General features: G+C 41.8%; 1 protein-coding gene across 2 annotated transcripts in view; it reads left to right on the top strand.

Moving 5' to 3' along the window:
- Nucleotides 1-22,161, top strand: part of acss3 (acyl-CoA synthetase short chain family member 3) — a 45,111-nt gene that overhangs the window by 19,291 nt on the left and 3,659 nt on the right. For both annotated transcript variants that reach the window (XM_037759994.1, XM_037759995.1), the window contains exons 9-11: nucleotides 1,878-1,981; nucleotides 20,730-20,825; nucleotides 21,020-21,083. In XM_037759994.1, coding sequence (XP_037615922.1) covers nucleotides 1,878-1,981; nucleotides 20,730-20,825; nucleotides 21,020-21,083 — 264 coding nt within the window. The remainder of the gene's footprint in view (nucleotides 1-1,877; nucleotides 1,982-20,729; nucleotides 20,826-21,019; nucleotides 21,084-22,161) is intronic.

Genomic DNA, 22,161 nt, shown 5'->3' with positions numbered 1-22,161 from the left:
AGGGTCACATCAATATTGACTGAAAGGCCGTGTAGATGGCGTTTTCTTGGGGAGAAAGATCAGCTTACTCCAAGACTGTTTCCTGGAAGACAAACATCCAACTTGAAATGCCTTTGGGTCTAAATGCATTTTAGAGGGAAGAAAAAAAGTGGAATTTTCTGCCATGACATTTAAAGCGAGAGGCTAAAAAACTGAGCACTTAGAGAGATTTCAGTGTTGATGATGCTCAAAACAAACAATGATTCACCTCTACTGTCCTGATAAAGTGTGACCATAAAGAAGGCAAACCATCCCAGACAGGACACAAAAGACCCTTTAGTCAGCAATGGTGGCGAGAACTATCTGCTTGACATTGTCGGAGGCAGTGGAAAGGATGACTCAGTCACGGTTGGGATCACAGGGAAAGTGAAGTGAACCGGTTGTGGTCCAAAAACATTTACCATGAAGAGATATTGCATGAGTTCAAAGTCACATTCAAGTGTATCAAGAGAAGTTCTCAGCCCTAGTTTATAGTACGTCTCACAGTTTTTCACAATTGACCCAGTTTTCATAACACGTCTCATACCCTTGAAACAAAGAGGTAAATCAGAGGCTCACAAGCTGCACAGCTCCGAGGATCAAGTGTATGATATATAATTAGAGTACTTAAAAGACACAGAGATGGCCAAATCCATGAAGCATGTACTCCACACTAAATTGCCAGGATTTGTTGTAGGCCCTTTGAGACATATTCAGATTCTCAGTAAATGTGAATTTCTGTTCATTTGCAAAAAAAAAGGCTGATGCATCCCATTTTTTCTGTTCTACATTTTTAAATTATTCTTTTCCACTCCACTTCTCTTTATCATAAAACCCATTTTTGTCTTTTTTAGGGGGGTACAGGGATCTTTAGGGGGGGAGATGGCTGGTCAACAGTATATTTCACATAGAAGTGGTGTACATCATCTGAAAGCTGGGAACCTGAAGATTAATTTGAGATGCAGCTCAGCACTGTGTGTCAAGTTGTTCTAGCCATAAAACAAGAAAATAAAGATTAATTAATTAATTAATTAATTAATTAATTAAAAATAAATTATGAAAGTGTACAAGGGCTTAGAACGTTATGATAGAAGTATATGATGGTCATTCCTATGCTCTATTATGTCTCATAAGTTGTTGCAGCAATTTTTGGGTTGATACCATTTGTTACACAGATTTGGTGATAAATTTAACCATTTTTTACCACTTGAGAGAAATTAATAAAAATGATCCATTAAGACACCAAGACCTTGAGGAACACCGTAGAAAAATCCATGCTGTGATTTGGTATCAAACTTTTGACATTTGGAGATTTCTGCAAAAATTGCATTTTTCGGTGATTGCATGGCGAGCATTTCTGTTTTGGAAACCGCTCAGAAACCCCCTTATTGTCAATCTACCTAGGAAAGCCATCCATCCTCTGAATGCTCTAAGTCTCTAGTTTGTGATTGTAAAGTTTCATGAGGCTGTGATTATATTAGAGGTCACCACAGGTAATTTTATACAGTGAGGTCAAATGTCAAAAATGGTGTCACTACAATGAAATGGGGACTAACATCATCACACATGAATACAATTGGGCTCATTGGATCCACAACAGTCTCAGCTTTACAGTCATATCTAATTTATACAATTCCAAGACTGTTTAGGGACCAAAATATGCAGAAATATTCAAATACACAATTTTAGACAATAAAGGTTAAACAGGTTTGAGCATGTGAATAATCACACTTGCTTAAAAAGTTGAAATCTAGACTTTTGCCATTGGAAGGATGTTGTGTTCTTGACCATTCCTCCGAGAGAGTAGATGTGTCATGTCTCCTCAAGGTGATTGGCAGGTGTACTCTTTGTCCTTGCAGGTTGCGGTCGTTATTTCTGGCAGGAGAGCGTTGTGACGTGGAGACGCTGGAATGGGCAAAAAAGAGCTTTGGGGTTCCTGTTCTGGATCACTGGTGGCAGACAGGTAGGAAGGCTTCTACTTTCTAAAGCAAGAAATCAGAGCGAGAGAAATCTGAATCTGACCACCATGATTTTTACCTTGTTGTTGATGCCCTGAATTTAAAGCTACACTGGGAAAGATTTTGATATAAATATATAGTGCACCTGTCTTATCTGATTCCACACATTTTACCTTTTAGCCCAAAGTTGGCAGGAAGCAGCAAATTGAAACTTGAAAACGAAATGCAAACTGACTCCTAGTTGTCAGGGACTGAGCTGTGCAGTGAAAGCTGGACTCACCAATGTTATATTTTCCTGCATTTTTTGTCTCTTTGTATGCTGGCCAGGTGGTTGTGTGATGCTTTATACCAGAGTGTGCAGTTCATAGACTTACCGTCAGAGGATTTGTGGTGGTTGAAGACAAAATCGCTGAAACATTTAACCCCCACTATATGCTATGTGTGAAGCTGACTTGTGCAATTAATCATGTTAGTCTAGTAGGTTGAGAAGCACTTTACCCTTAAACTTTAGGGATTAAGTTCTTATGATATAGATACTGAGAAAGCATTCCAAGGACCTCAAATACTTTATTAGCATGAACTATGTATGATGTTTTAATTTAACTTGATCTTTAAGACTCTGTCTCGTCTTAAGCTTATCATTGTGAGAAGACTATAAATGTGCTGTATTTTATTAGTCCATTGACATTAACTTGGCCTTGAGAAGAGACATAACTCCAGGAAATCACTATTCCCTCGAAAGCAGGCCGTCATTATGAGGCACATTTTATCATACTTCCCTTCCTTTGAAAATCCCTTCTGTTGTTTTGTATTGTAGATCAGGGGATTGGATCCCTTCTATCGGAGTAATTGTGACGTTAAAGACCCCAATGTTTGATTTTCTAAGCTTCTCTGAGAACTCATCATCACACAAATTGACATTGTGTCATCATTTACACCAGTTATTTGACTCACAATCGAAATTAGATAGGGAAGTGCAGATGAAACAATGGCTCAAATTAGTCAAAATGAGAATCATGACAGAAAGTGCTGATGCAAAAAATAAAATGGAACAGCTCCATTACCACTGAACAAGAATCTGACTTTTTCAAGTATATATGTGCAATAAGGTCGTGTCTGGAAGGTAACCTGCAAATTGCGAAAACTTGCAAACACTCTCGTGGGACTCGCTGCCCGACGACCTATCCTAACCTTAACCATTCGAGGTCAATGCCGAACCTCAACCATTCGAGGTCAATGCCGATCCTCAACCGTTCGAGGTCAATGCCGAACCTCAACCGTTTGAGGTCAATGCCGATCCTCAGCCATTCGAGGTCAATGCCGAACCTCAACCATTCGAGGTCAATGCCGATCCTCAACCGTTCGAGGTCAATGCCGAACCTCAACCGTTTGAGGTCAATGCCGAACCTCAACCATCTCGCGAGTGTTTCGGAATTTGCATGTTACCTAGACACGATCGTGCAATAGAGATATCCCCGTTCTGCAATGTCTTGTCAATATATTATTGATTAATATCCAGTAATAATAATAATACATTTTATTTATATAGCGCTTTTTATGAAACTCAAAGACAATATACGCAGTTAAAATGTTCATAAATAAGAACATCATAACATATAAAACAACAAAAACTCAAAACATGGTAGACCAAGCCAACAAATATCTCCTCACCCTAAAGTCAGCTAAAGTCAGGTGGGAAATCTCCCAGAGAGCATTACACCAACTGCTCACATTCCAGGGCAGCAATTAAATAAGGGGTTTGATTGGCATTGCCTTTCATTGAGTTCACTAATGTTTAATTGACTTTGCACCCATATGGGACACTGAGTGACTGGCTGGGATGTGAGGATTAAGTTGTGTGCTTAGAAAAGAGATAACGGAAAGAAAAAACAATTACGGGTACCTTGTCAGTTCAGGAGTTGAAATTGAAATAGCTTCCCCACTGAGCCAGACTACTTGATAATGAGTCTTAACTGCCTTACTCCTAATTTAGAGGCCAAATTACACCAAAACGGCCAACGGTATGTGAATTCTGTCGATTTTCACTTAAACAAGATTACATTAATTTGTGGGTAATCGGCCTTTATGCAGAAAGGCTTTCATTTTGATCCGTCTACTCTTTAAAAATTCCATTAACATAGTCAATATCTCAGAGCCACATTGCACCAATGCACTTCAGATTAATGTCAGGCTCACAGAGGCTGAGTCACGATCATCATTTTAAAGGCTTGCTAGGTCATGCCCCTTAATTCACAGTCCAGTGGTCGCACATTAGACAAGGAAGGGCGAGTTTTCAGTTTTCTAGAAAGTTTGTAATCTCCCTTTTCTTCACCTCACAATCAACCTATTCTATAACAGTTCTGTTGTGGGTCTGGATGATAAGATATGTAATTGAAATCTTGGGTTCCCAGCTTCCCCTGCATTGTTCTTAGGCCTCTGGTTTGTAATGATTGTTGAATGGGTTACACCGTGTTAGTGTCTTGGATGGGAGGCTTGAATCCAGGCAGCATGCCATCATGCTAATGTCGTGCATCCACCCCCTCTCCTCACCTCCATTTGATTGCCGTCCTCCCCAAGTACTAGCGAACTATGATAAATGTGCCGGCAGCGGCGAAAGAGCACAATTGGATGTCTCTTTGTTTTGTTATGTCCTGCCCGGGAGAATGGAGGATCGATGCTGGAAAAGACGACATCTCTGTGTTAAATATGGGATCAATACTGTTGTTGGACCGTCGGAAAGCCATCGACCTTGAGTTTGTACACTCCGATCTGAGCACAGATTAGACCAATTGACTGATCGGTCTGTCCAGGCTCAATGGGAGTGTGAAGAACTCAATATTGTAATATTGCAGAAATGTGAACCGCTGAGCCTACTGTAGACGTATCACATATATGCTGCATTCCAGTTCAAAACTGCATCCTCTGGAGTCTGCAGTACTGTACCTTATAGCAGGCCGACAAGGCTGTCCTGTTTCAGTTAAGCCTGTCCAATTTCTCCAAAAAACGTACCAGCCTTCTTTTGTCCAATTTTGAGCCCTTTATTTCTAAACACACACCACATAGTTACCAGGTATTTCCCCTCAAATAGCCATTCATAATTGATGAATGGAAGCCAAGAATAGACTCCAATGTTTGTTCTTTTTAGTAGTCTGGACATGTTGTGAACAGTGGGCAACCTCTGGGTCTGAAAAGGGCCTAAAAATGCCTTACAGTATTCAGCGTTTGGTTGTGCTTAGCTCCACCCTCTTGTTTCACTTCTGGTTGCAAAAAAAACAAGATGACGACGGACAAAGAGCCGAACTCAAGGCTTCAAAACGGCAGTCCGCAAACCAGTGGGTGACGTCATGATGACTACGTCCACTTCTTATATACAGTCTATGGTTGTGAACCACTGGGCATTATATTAATCTCCATCATGTATCGAAGTTGAACGTCACAAGTCATACTGTAAATTCAGAGATCACGAGACGTGTTTCGTCTTACCACAGGGATTTACGACTTCGTCTGCAAGGTAAAGACAGAGGAAGCAGCCAAATACACCAATAGTTTCTGCCTTTGTGAGGCCAGACTGTGTCATTTGGGGAGGAGGTGCAGGTTCAGTCTGATGTGCGGGTGTACTGATGGACACTCCTCCTGTAGTGGTGACCATCCAGCCCCCTGAATTGGGGCACTGCTTTGTAAACTTTGGGTTTGTGCTTAGCAGTGGCCTCACAGAAAGTGAAAATCAATTTTCCGAAGTGCAATAATGGCTGTGAATTCCCTCTCTATGGTATGCTCAGTTGAAACATCCATACACTGATGTTTTATTAAAGCTTTTTCGGATGAGCATTTACTGTTTATATGAGCAGTGTGAGAGTTGAAAAGGTTTAGAACAGGCCCCCAATGCACACAGGCAAACACAAGATTATGACACTTGCAAGCCTTTTGGTGCTGTGTGATTTAGTTGTTTACTCTGTTTATGTATTACATTACTCTCTAGCTGTACCTCCATCTGAGATTGTGTCTGACTGGCAGTGCAGATGGATGGACTTTACTAAATTTTCGCCAGCCTGGATGTGATGAACAGAGCTGCCGATTCCCATCTTTCTCTCTGCTGCTTCAGTGTTTGTGAGATAACATTTCATTCTACTCGAACAAAGGGATGTTTGTTTCACAGTCGAGTTTAAATCTCACTTCCTTTCTCTCCGTCACGCACACAAGCGCCCAAACAAAATCCTGTCACACTTTGTGGCCATCCTACCCAGGTGATATATTGGGTTTGGACGAAAACCTCTGGCGCCCTCTTGATTTCTGTCTAGATGTGTAAATCCCATTGGATTCTTCACCCCCTGCTAAACCCAATAACTGGCAGCTGGCGGCCAGCGCTGCAATCCAAATGTGTTCTCCACTTTTTCACGGTAGAGTGGGTCACTCCTCCTTTCACTTGCTTTCTCTTTGTCTGTCTGAGGCAGTTTGACTCTAAATGCGTGGGTGAAAGAGTCTCCGCCATGTTATGCATACTCATTAGTTTTTCATTTCTTTCTGAAGTTATAGAAGGAACAACTTTTCAGAGTTTATTTGTCTTTAGCCGTCTGCGCTCACCTGTGCTTTCCAGCAACACCTTTTTCCACATCCTCATTGTTGCAGCAAGAGTAGACCAACAATTAATTCATCATACTAACAAGTGTTGCCCCAGCCTGATATAGGTTGTGCATGTTTACCCAGAACTTGTAGCACAAACATGGGTGATATACTGTATTGATTTATTCTTCCAGCACAGCAAGTGCAATGTCTTTATTATCAGGATAAATTAATTGCTGGAATTAGTTTCTACTGGGGAATAATTGATATAAAAATACAAATTAGTGTCAGTGATCTGAGTGTCTCGTTCAAAGGCACCTTGATTACTTTGAACTGAGATTAGAGATTTATTTGTTCGCACAATAAAACAAAGCAGAAATACAACAACAAAAGAAAAGAAGTTGTGCAGGTGAGATTTAAAAAAAACCCAAGGAGCTTATAGAAGGAATCTTGCATCATTAAGCAATTACAAAAGTCATATAATCAACAAAAGTAAACTAAATAAGCAAACACGAATTTCAAACGTAAAGTAAACAGAAATCAAGCAGAAACATAAAATAAATAAAATATATGTATGTATGAGTGTCACAAACTTACGGACAGCTTCCCAAAACTTCATGCAATGCCATTCTGTAATTTATACGTATATAAACAGTTGAATTTATCAGTATATTTATATTGACTCTAGGGCTGGACGATATGAACAAAAGTAATGTTATCACGATATGTTATTTTTTATTGATTATTGTTGATAATTATCACAATATGTATTTAATAATAGTAATGTTTAATTTACAGTTTTTTTATGTCCAAATTTGTACAGGTTTACCTTTTTTCCCCCCCCTTTTGCATTCATTATGGAGGAGTAATTACATATGGAAATCAAGTATCTGAAGTATTGTGTTGACATTGCAAAACACATCTATTCACTAAGGTAATCACATATGAATTATAAATGTATGTAAATCTACATTCACATAGTGACATGAGATGAAATACAAAAATAAATTATTTAGTTATAGTATAGTTAATATTCTCCTCAGGACAGATTACATTAAAGAAAACAGAAGGTTAATTATGGTTTATAATAACCAATTATGTATTATCAGAACGCTGTTGCGTGCTACTTTTGCAGCATTAGGTCCTGGTTAGCCATATGCTAACTTGAATGGGGATAAAACAATTCAATCGTGCGGCTCTTCTAGACTTTCCAAATGTTATTGGACCGAATTGATCAAATGCTGATAGTGAAACGAGTCATTTCGCCGAGGTTGTGACGATCAAAGCTATTTATCCACCGTGTTACAGCCTCAACAGTATCGACGGAGTAGGAGTAAGTGACGTAGTAGGCTATGATGGAGCCTACAAACTCAGCTGTCCGACTGTTTGTGTAGTGTTTTTGTAACTTTATTGAAAATAAATCTCATAAATGTATCATTGTTATCCTGGAAGAGTTTATTGGGAAAAATATTGAGATTGTTTTATCGTTCAGCCCTAATTGACACACAGGTATCAAATGTCAGTAAAAGATAAAAAGCAGTGTTTCTACAGTTTCCTTCTGCCTGAACTAAGTTCATGAGTCAGCCTGCTGGGAGTGTCACGATGCTCCGTTCGACCGTCTCGCCGGAGACAGGACATCAATCAATAAACTTTTAGCAATGACGGTCCCTTGACAACTCTCCTTCATCTTCCCCCTCCAGAGAAGCAACTTTGTCAATGTAAAGCAGCTTAACATTCAAGGCTCGTTTACTCCAAAATGGGCATCGCAGAAAGGAGAGACAGACAGACTCTCCTTGAGAAACTCATTATAGTCAAAACACCTGAAAAGCAAAGTTTGTTTGCATCTTCTGGCTTCCAACTCAGGATCAACACATTTTTCAAACTTGTGACAGTCGTTTTTTTATTCCCTCGCACACACATTTTGGTTTTTCATCTATAAATATTGATAAATCTGTTCTGCTACTTCTACTTCACCTGCAAAATAGATAGAAATTGAACCAAATCAATCACTGGTTCAGTTGCTCATAAATCTTTTTCGGCTGCGTGCTTGTAGTCCTGCAATGTAATATTCAGCAGCCGAAAGCTGTAATCGATGGTGAGAGAATAGGCACCGTGAGCGATGACGGGAAGAGTAGGTGAACAGAGTGGCATACAACATTGTTGAAGTAGAATAATGCGAGTTCCTCTAGGGTTCAGATAACAGGTTCACAACATAGTACATAGTAAATCCCTCACAATTTACAGCTGTATACTGAATGTAGATTTTTAATGTTATTTATGTTTTCAATTTGTAGTCTGTGCTATGGTGAATAATTCACCCTTGAGCTGCACCCGGCAGGTCAATATGGCGTTTTCAACGATATAAGTGAGCGATATTCCAAAGGAAATAATGGCAGATTTCTAGAATGATCGTTCTGAAATATCATAGAAGCAGACCGAAAGAATTACAATATGCAATATAGGCTAATTTGTCGGTGGAGTACTGTTAATGAAGAGGCCATTATAATCAAGGGAAAAGCTCACCGGCGGTCCCAATGTAATCGTAATCGACACACCACGTCTTGACAACTCACGTGAAGGACAAACATATACTGTACAAGAATAGTAATGCTCCTGTACAGCAGGGTAAGTCAATATATTGTTTGTTTTAAGCTAAGTCAATGTTTAATTATGACTCCCTACAGCTTTCATTATCTAATAGAAAACTAAATGAACGACAGGATATTACTCGCACACCGCGGGCTTGATCCATAGACTGGATTTCAAATTAATGCTAATCAATATTCAACTGTCTTTGTTTTGCTAAGCTAGCTAACGGTATTAGCGTCTTACCTTGGAGCAAACTAATGAGTTTTTGTTGATCTTCGATGGATTCAGCTGCGAGTGAGGGTTTCCACACTATTTAATCCATATCCAACATCTCTCCTCTTGAGTTTTTGGCTTCAGAAAAGCGAAAAAAAAAGAAATGAAACTCCCCTTTAAACTTTGGGGATATCTGTTGTCGGACTTGCAGGTTCTATACACACCGCTGATAGCTTGACATGCTTCCTGCGCCTAGTTACGGTTGCCAACGTAGGATTGAACAGTTGCCGTTCTAGTGAGGGACTTAACGAAGGGTAAATTGGGAGTCCAACTGGAATTACAAATGCTTGATTAAGATAGAAATCTTGCGGTTATTTTCTGATTTATTGTTAATGTCTTTTGTTGTTGGAAGGAATGGAAATCCTTGGAGATGTAGTACAGTACATCAGGGTTACCACTGGCCCTAGACGCCTGTCTCCGATAGACCTTTTTGAAGCGTATTCTCCAGTGTGAAGCTGCTGTATCATCAGCGTAGAATTCTTTATTTATCAAACAGAGAGTGTGCATGTTTTCCAGCATCCTGTTAAAAGATGCATCATCTAAATCATTATCTTTTGACATCCTCTCCTTACACTGGAAACAGTTGATTAGCTATGCCAGGCGCATACCGCTGAAAAGATTAAAAAACGCCTCAGGGTTTAATTCGCATGATTTTCCCATCCATCCACCCCGGGGGACTTTTCTTACCTGGCAGCCAACTGCTGACTTGTAAACAGTCGCATCACACAAAGAGCTAGCGGCTCTCCCTAACAGAGTTCTCCTTGGATCTGCACCAGAAAAATGAAAGTAAGTCAGCTGACACAAGCCGGTTTTGCCGCGATGGTGCCACGGCGAGGGGCAGCATGACGTACAGCAGAGGGGAAGTCACAGGTTTAAGCATGTCTCAGGTCCTTAAGATTGAAAACAATATTGTCAGCAGGCTTGGATTTCTGCAGATTACATACCCATAGACAAATTGTTTTGCATCACGCCAACTGGTAGTGTATTTGTTAAACATTACACTTTTGTCAGCTATTGCATGCAACGCCAAATTTACACATTCTTTTTCTGGAAATATGTAATCGTGCTAACAAGCTCACGGCTGAGAATTTGACTAATTTGACCAATTTAGCTCGTTGATTAGTTTTCACTCTGAAACGCTTGGCTGGCGCGGGCGAGATTCGTTTCCCTGATACAGAGCGGAGGTGATTGGTGTGCTCGTTATTCCCATGTGCAGCAGACTCAATCATTTCTCAGCCCCCCGCTGTCATCTGATATGCTGATTCATCTCGTCTCATCAGCCCAGACATGACACCACACTGCTTGTTTTCACCTTCTCCTCCGTCTCTCCCCTTTACCTTCATTATATTCTCTGTTTTTTATGCTTCTTTTAAACGCACACGGACGTACACGCACAAATTAACATATGCTCAACCCCCCACCGACCTAAGACCGACATCCACACATAGTCTGTCACCCCTGAGCCACCTGAATCCAGCCCAGCTCAATTTCCCTTATGTGCATATGAAAAAAATGTCTGCCATTTTGAAGCCTGATAATAATCTGTGCGCTATTTTAAGAGCCAAGTGCCATTGGCAGGGGGTGGAGGGGCGGATGGGAGGGAGGTGATGATGAAGGTTGCTGATGTCACTGGTGTTGCCTGGCAACAAATGTGTGTTTCCAGTTGGCAGGGTTTGGCTGCCTCATCAGTGACTTACAGTAGTGTTTTAAGTCTCTCTCTGTTTGTCTTTGTTTCTCTGACTCTCTGTCAGACTGACAGCCTTTGTACGCAGAATGGAATTACCATAAAAACAAAGTGAACTGGACCTCCTCAAAGCACCTGTCTTGTCAAATGAAATTGTAGAATTGACAATTTCTCCCTCCTGGCCTTTGCCAAATGCAGTGCTGGCACAGACTTGTTTTCCACACATCCTCCTCCTCCTGGAAATAAAGTCGGAGTCTGTTGAAGGGCAGTTTTACAGCCTCGTTGAAAACACCATCCTCTCACTGTAGAAAAACAGGCTTTTAACAACCCCGGCATTCACCAACTCAGCACATAGACAGCTATACACTGAATCAGGGTTTAATGAGGACCTGAAACCAACTAGCTCAACAGGAATATTACCCCTGCAATGTTATATATATACTGTAGTCGGTCAGTCGTTTAAAATATTTAATCGCATAATTGTCCACGATTAATCGCAAATTAATCACACTACATTAAAGGGACTGTTTGTAAGAATCAGAAATGCTTGTTAACAGTGACACTTGTGGCCGTTAAGTCAATGAAAGTCAGCGTCGGGCTAGCTCTTGCTTGCTCTAAATAGACATGAACGAGCATCGCTCAAAATAGTGAGGCGACACACGTCAGCTAAAACCACAATATCACTCTATATTTCACCTGCTTGGCATTATATGTTAGCTGACCAGACGAAGGTCTCTCCATGAATCACTGCTGATCCTAGTGTTGGCTTTTCCTGCTTCAGCCTCCCGACCGCGGTCGGAGGGAGACACCGGCACCCGGTCGGAGACGATAACGTTTCTCGTTGCGGAGCCCCGTCACTTCACAAGACACGGGAAACCTCTGTTGGAGCTGCAGCAGTTATTTCTGCACAAACGTCCACTGTACATTCACTAGATATTCTCAGAGCTACGAACTCTTCTGCAGTGTGTAGTGTGCCGTGCATGAACGTGAGGTGGAGCGAGCTGAGTGAAGGCAAGCAGGAAGAGGAGCAGAGGAGCGGAGTACAGCAGAGACTCCGGCTCTGGAGACCAAAGCTACGGTCTCCCCAGCGTACTACGACCGCGGCCAACACTGTTTAACAGACGGGCTTCACTAGATATAACTTTGCGGTTTTGGTGCTTCTGTGTAGTTTGTGTTCGAGTCTTGTCTGAACAGCGTAGCCACACACGAGCATGCATGGGACACCGACCCGGGTGATTTATACGTGTAAGAAGTTACAAACGGTCCCTTTTAACTGTATAAACTAGAATTAATAAAATAAATCTTCACCTACTTGCTATTCTGTCCCACCTTTTCTCCACATAGACCGGTCCCTCAGCTTCTCCTTTTAAAAAAAAAAAAAGAACACATTTCATTTCAGTAGAGTTCATCCTTCGTCATGTCACCCTCGTGCTCCGCTGCCCACCTTTGGGAGATGCTTGGGTGCCTTGGCTTTGTGTCTCACATGGTCTCATTACGTTGCTGCAGAGACAGTAGCAGAGATGTCACGGCTCCTGTAATTACATATCCGAGAGCTGAGGTGCCACGTTTGCGTTACTTCCGTCGCTGGGCCGCTGTCATTGGCTCTCTAACCTGGGAATTCGCCGAGCATTCATTCCGAGCCATTATATTATTTGTCTGCTGAGGTTTCTAAGGCACAAGACGGGGTCTTTCATTAGCAAGTTAAGTAGTGAATTTGTATGCATAAACTTAGCTCTGAGCGAATGAGGCGAGCTGTCTGAAAAGTGATAAGGGAGGCAATGTTTTTAGCTGATGGAATGAAATTGTCCCTTGAAGAGTCCGAGTTGTAAATGGGAGAGCGTGTGCACATGGACAAATGCGTGAGTGTGTGCACATGTTGTATACACGATGGCTCATCTTGTTTTCATTGGTGGGCGGCATCACAGATCTTTTGTAGCTGCTGCAACCTGCTCTGATTCCACACACATTTTACTTTCTCTGTTCTTCACTTGTTATTTCTTCCCCATTTTAACATTGAGCCCAATCAGAAAGGCTTGGCTAACCAACCCTTTGGTTTCTTCTCGTGTTTGGCTCCTCAGCAGACTACCAATGATGGTCTTAGTCTGAGCTGTTTAAGTTGTATTGTTTAACACGGACTCCGAGCAGAACTAATCCCACTGGTTTGTAGTGAGATTTGGCCGTCTCTCACTCCTAAACCTAAAAGGGAAAAAGGCAGGGAAATAACACAACGCCATGTTCAGCTGTCTTCAAGGTAGGCATGTATTGTATTGCAGTTCTGTAGTATGCTGCGAAAAGTATTATTTATGATTTCCTATTTTAAATTTTTCAGTGTTTCACTCAAAATTGAAACATGCATTATAAAAGAAAACATGTAAAAAAAAAAAGGACAAACAATATAGTCTCTCTCTGTCTGTTCTCATCCTCTCATCCTCCTACGCCACGTCGTCTTTTTTCAAATGTCCGAGTTACCCCAGCAACCGCACATCACCAGGACAACCACGAGCACTGCTGTGCATGTGTATGATGTACAGAAAAGCACCCCCATGGCTATTTCTGAAGGGGCTGTTGTTTATACATCAAGTGACAAGTGCTGTTTGTAAGTGTTATACAAGGCTACTGTATGGTAAGAGTTGGCTTCACTGCTGTTCTTCCAAGAACCGACAAACTAAAGGACTCAACTGCTCTTTCTAACTTTGTTTACCAGCCGCGACAGCGACGTTGGTATCGTTTCCACGTTGCGAGTCTGAAAATGAAATGATTGGACGGGTTTATTACAGTCCCACGACAGCCACAGATACAGGATATAGTTAAATGTTTCTAAAAATCTTTACCAACCCTGCCTTTTAACATCAATACAGAAGCCTAATAGGAGAGGTACTGTACAAACCCACCATCAGGAAGCAGACGAAAGCAACACCATTTACCTGACACATATTTTGAATCTTTCAATGGAGCAGCTACATTCAAAAGTGAAAGCCAGGCAGCTAAGTGGCTGCCTTGAAAGCACATTTTTACACACTCTTCTTTTGGACAGAGACACAAATTTCTTTTGTATTTTGGCTCGTAGGCGAGTTGAAAAGGAAGCTGTGAAATGGAGATTTTTCACAAAAACTGTGTTTCTGGTTTTGGTGAAACTGCTTTGGTGCCCAACAACCCCTGAGGGAAATATCTGGCTCTTTAGCAGAGTTATTGAAAAATGTGTGAAAGTCAAAACTAACTGCAGTGCATTTTAGTAATCATCTGAATTTTGGTTTTATTGTTCCTTTTTTTTTTAACTTTTCCTGACATGATACTGTGTATAGCTGCTGCATTGATTGTGTATAGTTGTATAGCATACCTGAGATGTTCCACTTTCCAGATTCTAGAGAACTGAAGGGAAACAAACACTTATTCTAGTGAGGTGCTGGTTCATAGCAAACATCTGTAAAAGGAGGATAGTGAGGCATAACTCTGACGCAATCTTTTTTATTTTTAATTATGTGAATCAATGTTTCAGCCTCTGTTACATTTATGCAAAAGCTTGCATTGGTGTTCCAGCTGTGCTCCTCTCTCCTCTCTCTCTTTCCATTCTCACTCTTATTCCCATATCAGTTTTATATGTGTCAGACAGCGTGCGGGCCCTACAGACAGAGTGGAAAGGCAGGGTTACACTGTGTGAGGTTATCTGTTTGAGAAAGAAGTGGAGTGCTTGAGGAGTTGCAGAGAATAGAGAGTGCAGGATCAGAGAGCCATCTTTGTTTTTCCTGAACAGCAGCACCCCCCACCATACCTCCACCCCCCCAAGCTACTAGTAATGAGCACGGCTGTTCGATAGCACCTTTTCAGCTGAAAAGGCGTCACCGTATTGCTCATCCCGCTCTTCCAACGCGTCCTCCGACAACACTCCCCCTCCCTCAACCCATTCATCACACTCAAAATGCCTCTCGCTGGCCAAGCTCATCTCCAACAGGTCGAAGGAAGATTGATTTGTTTGTGTACAGAGGAAAAGAGAGCGCGAGGGGAGCGAGAAGGAGCAAAAGCAAGGGAAAAGGACGGTGATGGGAGTAGAGGATGACTGATACCAAGGTGTGTTTTTGTGTATGTATGCATGTGTGTGTGCCAAAGACACACAACGCCAGTCAGTCAGACAAACGGATAGACAACCACACAGTGTGTGTGTGTGTGTGTGTGTGTGTGATCGACATCCTACAGACGATGTTTTTCACTCCTTCTCACTCCCCTCTAGCGTTCACTCACCTGTCTCAGCCGGTGCTGTGTACCTTTCTTATCCAGAATATTTGATCTCCTCTGCACAATGTTACCAGAGTAGCAGCAGTGGAAGTATTTTGTCTGTTTCAACCTCAGGGACATTTTTCCTCTTGACCCTTCAATAGACACATTTTGGACAGATAACTCCATAGGGTGAGATTTAGCCCCTGTAAGAAGATGTTCATGGTAAATACAGTTGAGTTATGAAGAGATAGTAGTGCTGAGGGTGTCAATAGTCACATTTCTACTTGGGGTGTATTGATAACATCGATCTGGATCGATATATATCGGTTCAATGATCAACGATCCAATACCATGATACATATCATCATCTTTAAGATACGCCTTTATTTTGAAATTTCCATTGCACGTCTGTGTCAACCGGTGGCGTCAATGCAAAATTGCCTTAAACTTGCATTCTTTCTAACAGCCAGCAGGGGGCGACTCCTCTGGTTGCAAAAAGAAGTCAGATTGTGTAGAAGTCTATGAGAAAATGAGCCTACTTCTCTCTTGATTTATTACCTCAGTAAACATTGTAAACATGAGTTTATGGTCTCAATCGCTAGTTTCAAGTCTTCTTCAATACAGCATGATGTTCATTTAGTAAATTATGGTCCCATTTAGAGTCAGATAGACCATAAAGCGCATAGCTACCTTGTGATTGACAGGTCGCTACCACGGCGTTGTGCGGTCCGGGTGTTGTCCGCCTTTTCATCCTACAACTTTAACCTTTTCATAGTGGGTTAGTGCGTAGTTAATTATAACCTTTTTGGTCACCTATATATGCCTTATTCAGCGTTCGGTTGTACTTAGCACTTAGCTCTACCCTCTAATGTGCCACTTCTGGTTGCAAAGAACCAAGATGGTTACGACCAAAAACCAAGGGGGCGACGGCCGAAATGCGAAACTCAAGGCTTCTAAACCGTAGTCCACAAACCAATGGGTGACGTCACCGTGAGTACGTCCACTTCTTATACACGGTCTATGGTATCAACATTTCTTTCCAAGCCCAGTAATAAACTTGTAACTGATTGTGTTAAATGGGCGTAGTGATATCGTCTGCTATCAATCGGAGGCCCCTGAATTGAATCAAATCGACATCGTATTGTGGCGGACTTGATATTAGCAAATATCGTATTGTTGTCCAAAGAATCAATATAATATTGTATTGTAAGGAAACTTGTGATTTACAGCCCTAATTTCTACATCAATAGGGGGAGTAATAATATAATTCAAATGCCACACTGGAAAAATGTTTCTAGGTATGCAAAATGTTTTAATAATTTTCATATCTATTCTCTGTGAGCCGCGCGGTGTAGGAATGTAAATGGATAACAACCGCTGTGTTATGATCTATTACGCCTTCATATTGTGGGCTGAGGAATGAACCTGAGGAGTTCTTGGCAAACATCTGAGTCAGCCTTTAGAAAAACTCTACTCTTGTCAGCTCACCATCTTTCATGTAAATGTGAGGACAAAAAATGTTTTCGTGAAATTCAGTGAACTAATTTTCATTGAGAGATTGCTCTGCCTTTGTAATGATTTGATTTCATGCCTGAAAGCTGCACAGCCAGTTCTCCCTATGTGCTTTTTAAAATGTCAAGGTCCAATTATATTGTCTTTTTTCATTTGGGTTTTTGAATTTACTCGTCCGGGGCCTGAATCACTGCCAGCGAGTCCTCGCTCCGGCTCTAAACAGCCAGGCTTAAACACTCCACTCATGCTGACACGGTTCAGCGGTTGTGCCGAGCCCCTAATCGACGTGCAATTCAGGGGAGCTTTTAAAAGACCCTTATGGCGTCCTTCAGGGTCACACGGATATATTAGTTCGCCAATATGAGCTCGTTATTAAGAGATGATGTCATCTAGGTCGATTATGATGCCGTTTGGTTAGCTATTTATCATTTATATTAATCTCTAATTATATTCAATCGCTTTTTAATTTTGCACTAAATTATGATTATCCAAAACTGACTGAAATCCCACACTATGATGAATCTTTTTAAATTAAAAAATTCCACTTTCTAACAAGTGACAGTATTTCCCCTTTGCTCTAGTTCCATTGGGATTATATGATAGCCATAAATGTTGCAGTGCAAGGAGTAGTGTGTTGCTGAGGGGAAAGCAAAGGGCATGATTGGTCAACAGGGGGTCTGTCATCACTCTGTCATGACCCTGCTCTCTGACCAGGTGGGCGGCACTCAATGCCCCCCCCTGAAGGAATAAAAAAATCCTTTTTTTTTGTATCGTTGCTGCTGAATGCTGTCTCTGCTGACAGTGATGGGCTTTGAACCCTGCAGGGAGTGGCTAACCTGCCACTGATGAATGAGGCGTACACGGCTGCCAGTTCAGAGGCCACTGTTGTTGGGCAATGTGTTAAACTCTAGAAACCCCCCCCCCCCCGCCCTCTCTTCATTTGATAACTTAATCCCCTCCTCAACCAACAGCAACCTCCTGCCCCTTAGCTTATGTGTTTGAAGCCCGCTGTGCTGAAGTTGGAAGCAGTCTATAGACATTTGCGCTCTTTTGATTAATAGATGTCTCTCCATTATATATATATATATATATGTATAGGTCCTACACCTGTTCTTCAAGGATACAGACTAGGGATGTCACAGTACTAGAAATCTAAGTGTCGATATCAGTACCAGTGAATTTACACGATTCTCAATACCAATTCGATACCACGGTAAAAAAAACAATACATCCCATGTAATTCAACAAACACTCCTTTTATTAAAACATTTGAACATTATAAAAAACAGACGCACGTAGCCTTTAAGCAATAAATAAAAAGAAACGTCTATTAACATTGCAAAACAGAACAGTGGCATCTGCCTCGAACGCAAAGTACTTCCATACCCGACTCTTGCTATTAGTTTTCTCAACGAGTTGAGGCGGAGGTAGCGCTGCAGCAGCTGCCATCTTTCACGTCTCGTGTTGTTGTTTTTTTCCATGCTGTTACGGCGTTGTTCTTCTTCAGATGAGAACACTTGTAGGCGTATACTGCCCCCATTAGATCTGGAAGAATCGCATCTCCAGTACCTCCGCTCCGGTACCAAATGACCATTACAGACACCGAGTACCGTCACATTTTTAGAATTTTGGAACCGAGTTGGTATCGGTTCTCGTGACATCCCCAATACAGACAATGTATTTTAATGAGAAACACTGAATGCAAACAGAAACTTTGTTTACAAGAAACCTCCACGGTGCACCTTTAACTTGTAACATTTTGTCCTTCTGTTTTCAAGTGCTGGCCTGATTCTCGCTGTAGCCCAGTCTTTCCGTTTTGTAGCCGACAGGTGTGTAACCCTGGTGAAGTCCTCCGTTGCTTTAACTTCCTCTCAACATTTAATGAGGAGTCTAAGATGCATTTCAGCGCATCATGTTGTACTGACGGAGCTGTCATTTGCATAGCAGGCCTGGCATCTTGAATGTTTTGCCGTTGGCCCTTAGCCCTCTCCGAAGACGAGCCACTTCTGCTGTCAGCACCGCCACTGACTGCATATTTTTTAAAGAATACGTGATTGAAACTGTATACCTCTCCCTTTGTGCAAATAACTGATCTGATTCAGGTTTAGTGCACCTTGTTGCATGAATTTGCATATTAACGGGGGTGAAATGCCAAGACACTCCTGGCCACAATAACTCCAGCACAGTACATGACAGAAACTTCATACAGAGGAGATGATCTGATTACCTTTTGGAACAGCTTGTGCATAAATTTGCATGTTGGTGAAGAGAAAAATGGCAGTGCACGAGGCAATTTAGCTGCCTTTTGTTTGTTAACTGTATTAGTGTCAAAAGGCTGGTTTCTGAAAAGTGGTCACATGTCGGATCTAATTTTTATTTGAACAGCCAGAAAGCTCTCTGTTCAGCATGCACCTACAGATAGTAAAACAGACAGATGCACCATAGTATGTAAATGTGTAGTAGAGATATCATGGAAATCATTGCGTTGAAGGATATTTTGTGCCGTCTGTCACCTGTTAGTTGAGACATCAGCTGGGTTAAGTAAAACTCCAAGCATTGGAAAAAGGAAAACATGAGAGACAGATGGAAGCATTCAGCTGCATCTTTGTTTTCGTATTTACGGGAAACCAACAAAACACCCAGTGACTAAAAAAGTAGACGTGTTTCTTCAAACAAATTTCAATTTATCATAGGAGACAGATGCTGATCTTGAGCTGGTCTGCTTGCTGTGTGATTTCTAATATAATCCTGCTTACTGAGCTGGATCAATTCTGTTATTCATCTTCTGGGTGGGCTAGTAGGGCTGACAAACAGGCAAGCCTTCGCTGTATGTGGAGCACACAGTTGGGTGGCGGAGTCGGGGAGAGCCCATAGGAGCTGTCATAGTTTTGCATAATGTAGGTTAATGATGCTCGCAGAAGCAATGCAACCCAATACCACACAAGCTCTTTTGATCACGATTAGAAGGTTTACCATTTGCATAGAAAGCAAAAAAATCCAGAGCAAGAATCTGGTGATACGATACGTATCATGATACAGGAGTAACGCTTAAATATATTGCGATTTCATAAAGTTTAATTTCAAGAAAACTGTCAAGAACACACCAGAAATACACCATTTTAGAATATGCACAAATAACATTTAAACCGCCCCATACCGCATGTGATTATCATAAAGTGGGCATGTCTGTAAAGGGGAGACTCGTGGGTACCCATACAACCCATTTTCATTCACATATCTTGAGGTCAGAGGTCAAGGGACCCCTGTGAAAATTGCTATGCCAGTTTTTCCTCGCCAAAATTGAGTGTAACTTATTTAGCCTCCTCAATAAGCCAGTATGACATGCTTGGTACCAATGGATTCCTTAGGTTTTTCTAGTTTTATAGGATACCAGTTACTTTAAAACTGAGCCTCCGAGAGATCGAATAGCGGCCGGGCCCAACAGCGGGCCATCTCATTTTTAATGTTTAATGTCAAAAAGGGATTCTGGAAGACCGAGGACTGCGGATATACAAGCCATTGTTATGATACGTATATCACTCACCACTTAGCTTCATTCCAGATGGCCAAGTCGCTGTGAAAATATCCGTGTATCGGAACAATCAGAAGAGATGAAAATTAAAAAAACAAGAGTGAGAGTGTTTCCTCTTGACTTTACTCGTTGGCATGCTTTCCTCACGTCCGTTTCTCTTCTCATGCACTGATTCGTTTAACTAGAACAGCCAATCAGAGTGATTTCTCTCACCGACAAGCTCCACTCGCTGATTCAACATGCTGAATCGGCCAAAAAGCCTCCGACATGGGCAGACTAGAGCCAACGGTGCTGGACACACAGCAAAAAACTAGGCCAATTGACCATTGGTGTGTCTCCCACACAGATATGAGTCTTCATGTACCTCCTTTTTCTGTGTCTCTCTCATCAGAAACCGGCTCACCTATCACCTCCACATGTATTGGTCTGGGGAACTCACTCACGCCACCTGCAGGTCAGGCTGGCAAACCTGTTCCAGGTTACAAAGGTAAGAAGTCAGCTACAGCACACGTTTTAATTTCTATTTCCTCAATTACAGATAAAACTTAAAACTGAAACGGATAAAGCTTAGCAACTGCTTGTCATTCCCTGCAGAGCATTCAATATGTTTGCTCTTCCAGTTTGCCAGTGGGTGATGCACCGCCTCTGAATATGAATTACTTGCTCTTCCCCTTCCACTAGTCACAGTGATCGATGATGACATGCAGGAGGTGAAGCCAAGAACCCTGGGAAATATCGTGGTGAGGTAAGCTGAGTGATTATGTTCACAGCCGCGTGAGCATCTCAGTCATTGTTTCACCTTTCCTTCTATCACTCGCACATGCAGTCACGTTTAAAATGTATCGGAAGAAACTCTAATTAAATTTAAACTCCAATCTTTTAGTCATTAATCTTCACCTGAATTCACTGTTGGGCAGCTTGTATCCGTGTGTGTGTGTGTGTGTGTGTGTGTGTGTGTGTGTGTGTGTGTGTGTGTGTGTGTGTGTGTGTGTGTGAAGTGGACTTCATCGAAATCCTCAGCAGCCAACCCTTAGCCCCTTGTGCTGCCTTATCTTCCAGCTTGCTACCTATCTGTTATCACTCCAACTCCATTTCCCAGTTCTTTCTAACTGCTGGTATATTGACTCAGTGCCAACACGGGGGATTTCCAAGGAATTCACATGTACAGTGCAAACAGCGAGAACCAGCGGTCGAGCTGTAAACAGACAGGAGCAGCTGTTACTGTATTTCCTTCTAGTAGCCAGAAAGTCTGTATCCACAGCTTCATGAAATCGTAATCAATATTTACAGAGAGTGAGGTAATGTAATGTGTTATTGCCTCTAAGCACTATGTGTTTTAATGTCCTGCCAAGACTGCACACCAGTTACAGTTAAGATGGAAAATAAAACACAACAGACAGGAAACGGAATTATGAAACACACAAGGAAGAGACTAAATCCAACTCAAATAAACAGTTGTGTTTCTCTTTTAAATTTTTCCAAGGGGACTAGATTATTAAAGGTCCTAAATGTGAGATTGTGAGCATTTCTATTGCTTCCGCGCGGCTCTCAACATAACGACGGCTGAGCTGGTGGCTCACAACTAACAGCACTAACAGTGAAAACAACAGGAATGGGAGGGTGGGCGCTACGCTTCCGCACTGACGCCGTTGTTTCGGGACGGCGTTATCAGCTGTAACCGCTGTATGAAAGCAGTGCAGAGCGGCATCCATGAGCTAGCCAGTGGGGCACGCTCACATGCACAAACTTGCCCCTAAAAGGCACGTGCGGCCGGCCCGGCGACGTCAACAGATTAAGGATAAACTCAGATTACAACGCACAAA

Source organism: Sebastes umbrosus, chromosome 23 (genome assembly GCF_015220745.1).
Source record: "Sebastes umbrosus isolate fSebUmb1 chromosome 23, fSebUmb1.pri, whole genome shotgun sequence".
Classification (NCBI taxonomy): domain Eukaryota; kingdom Metazoa; phylum Chordata; class Actinopteri; order Perciformes; family Sebastidae; genus Sebastes; species Sebastes umbrosus.
This window is presented reverse-complemented; position numbering and strand designations above follow the sequence as displayed.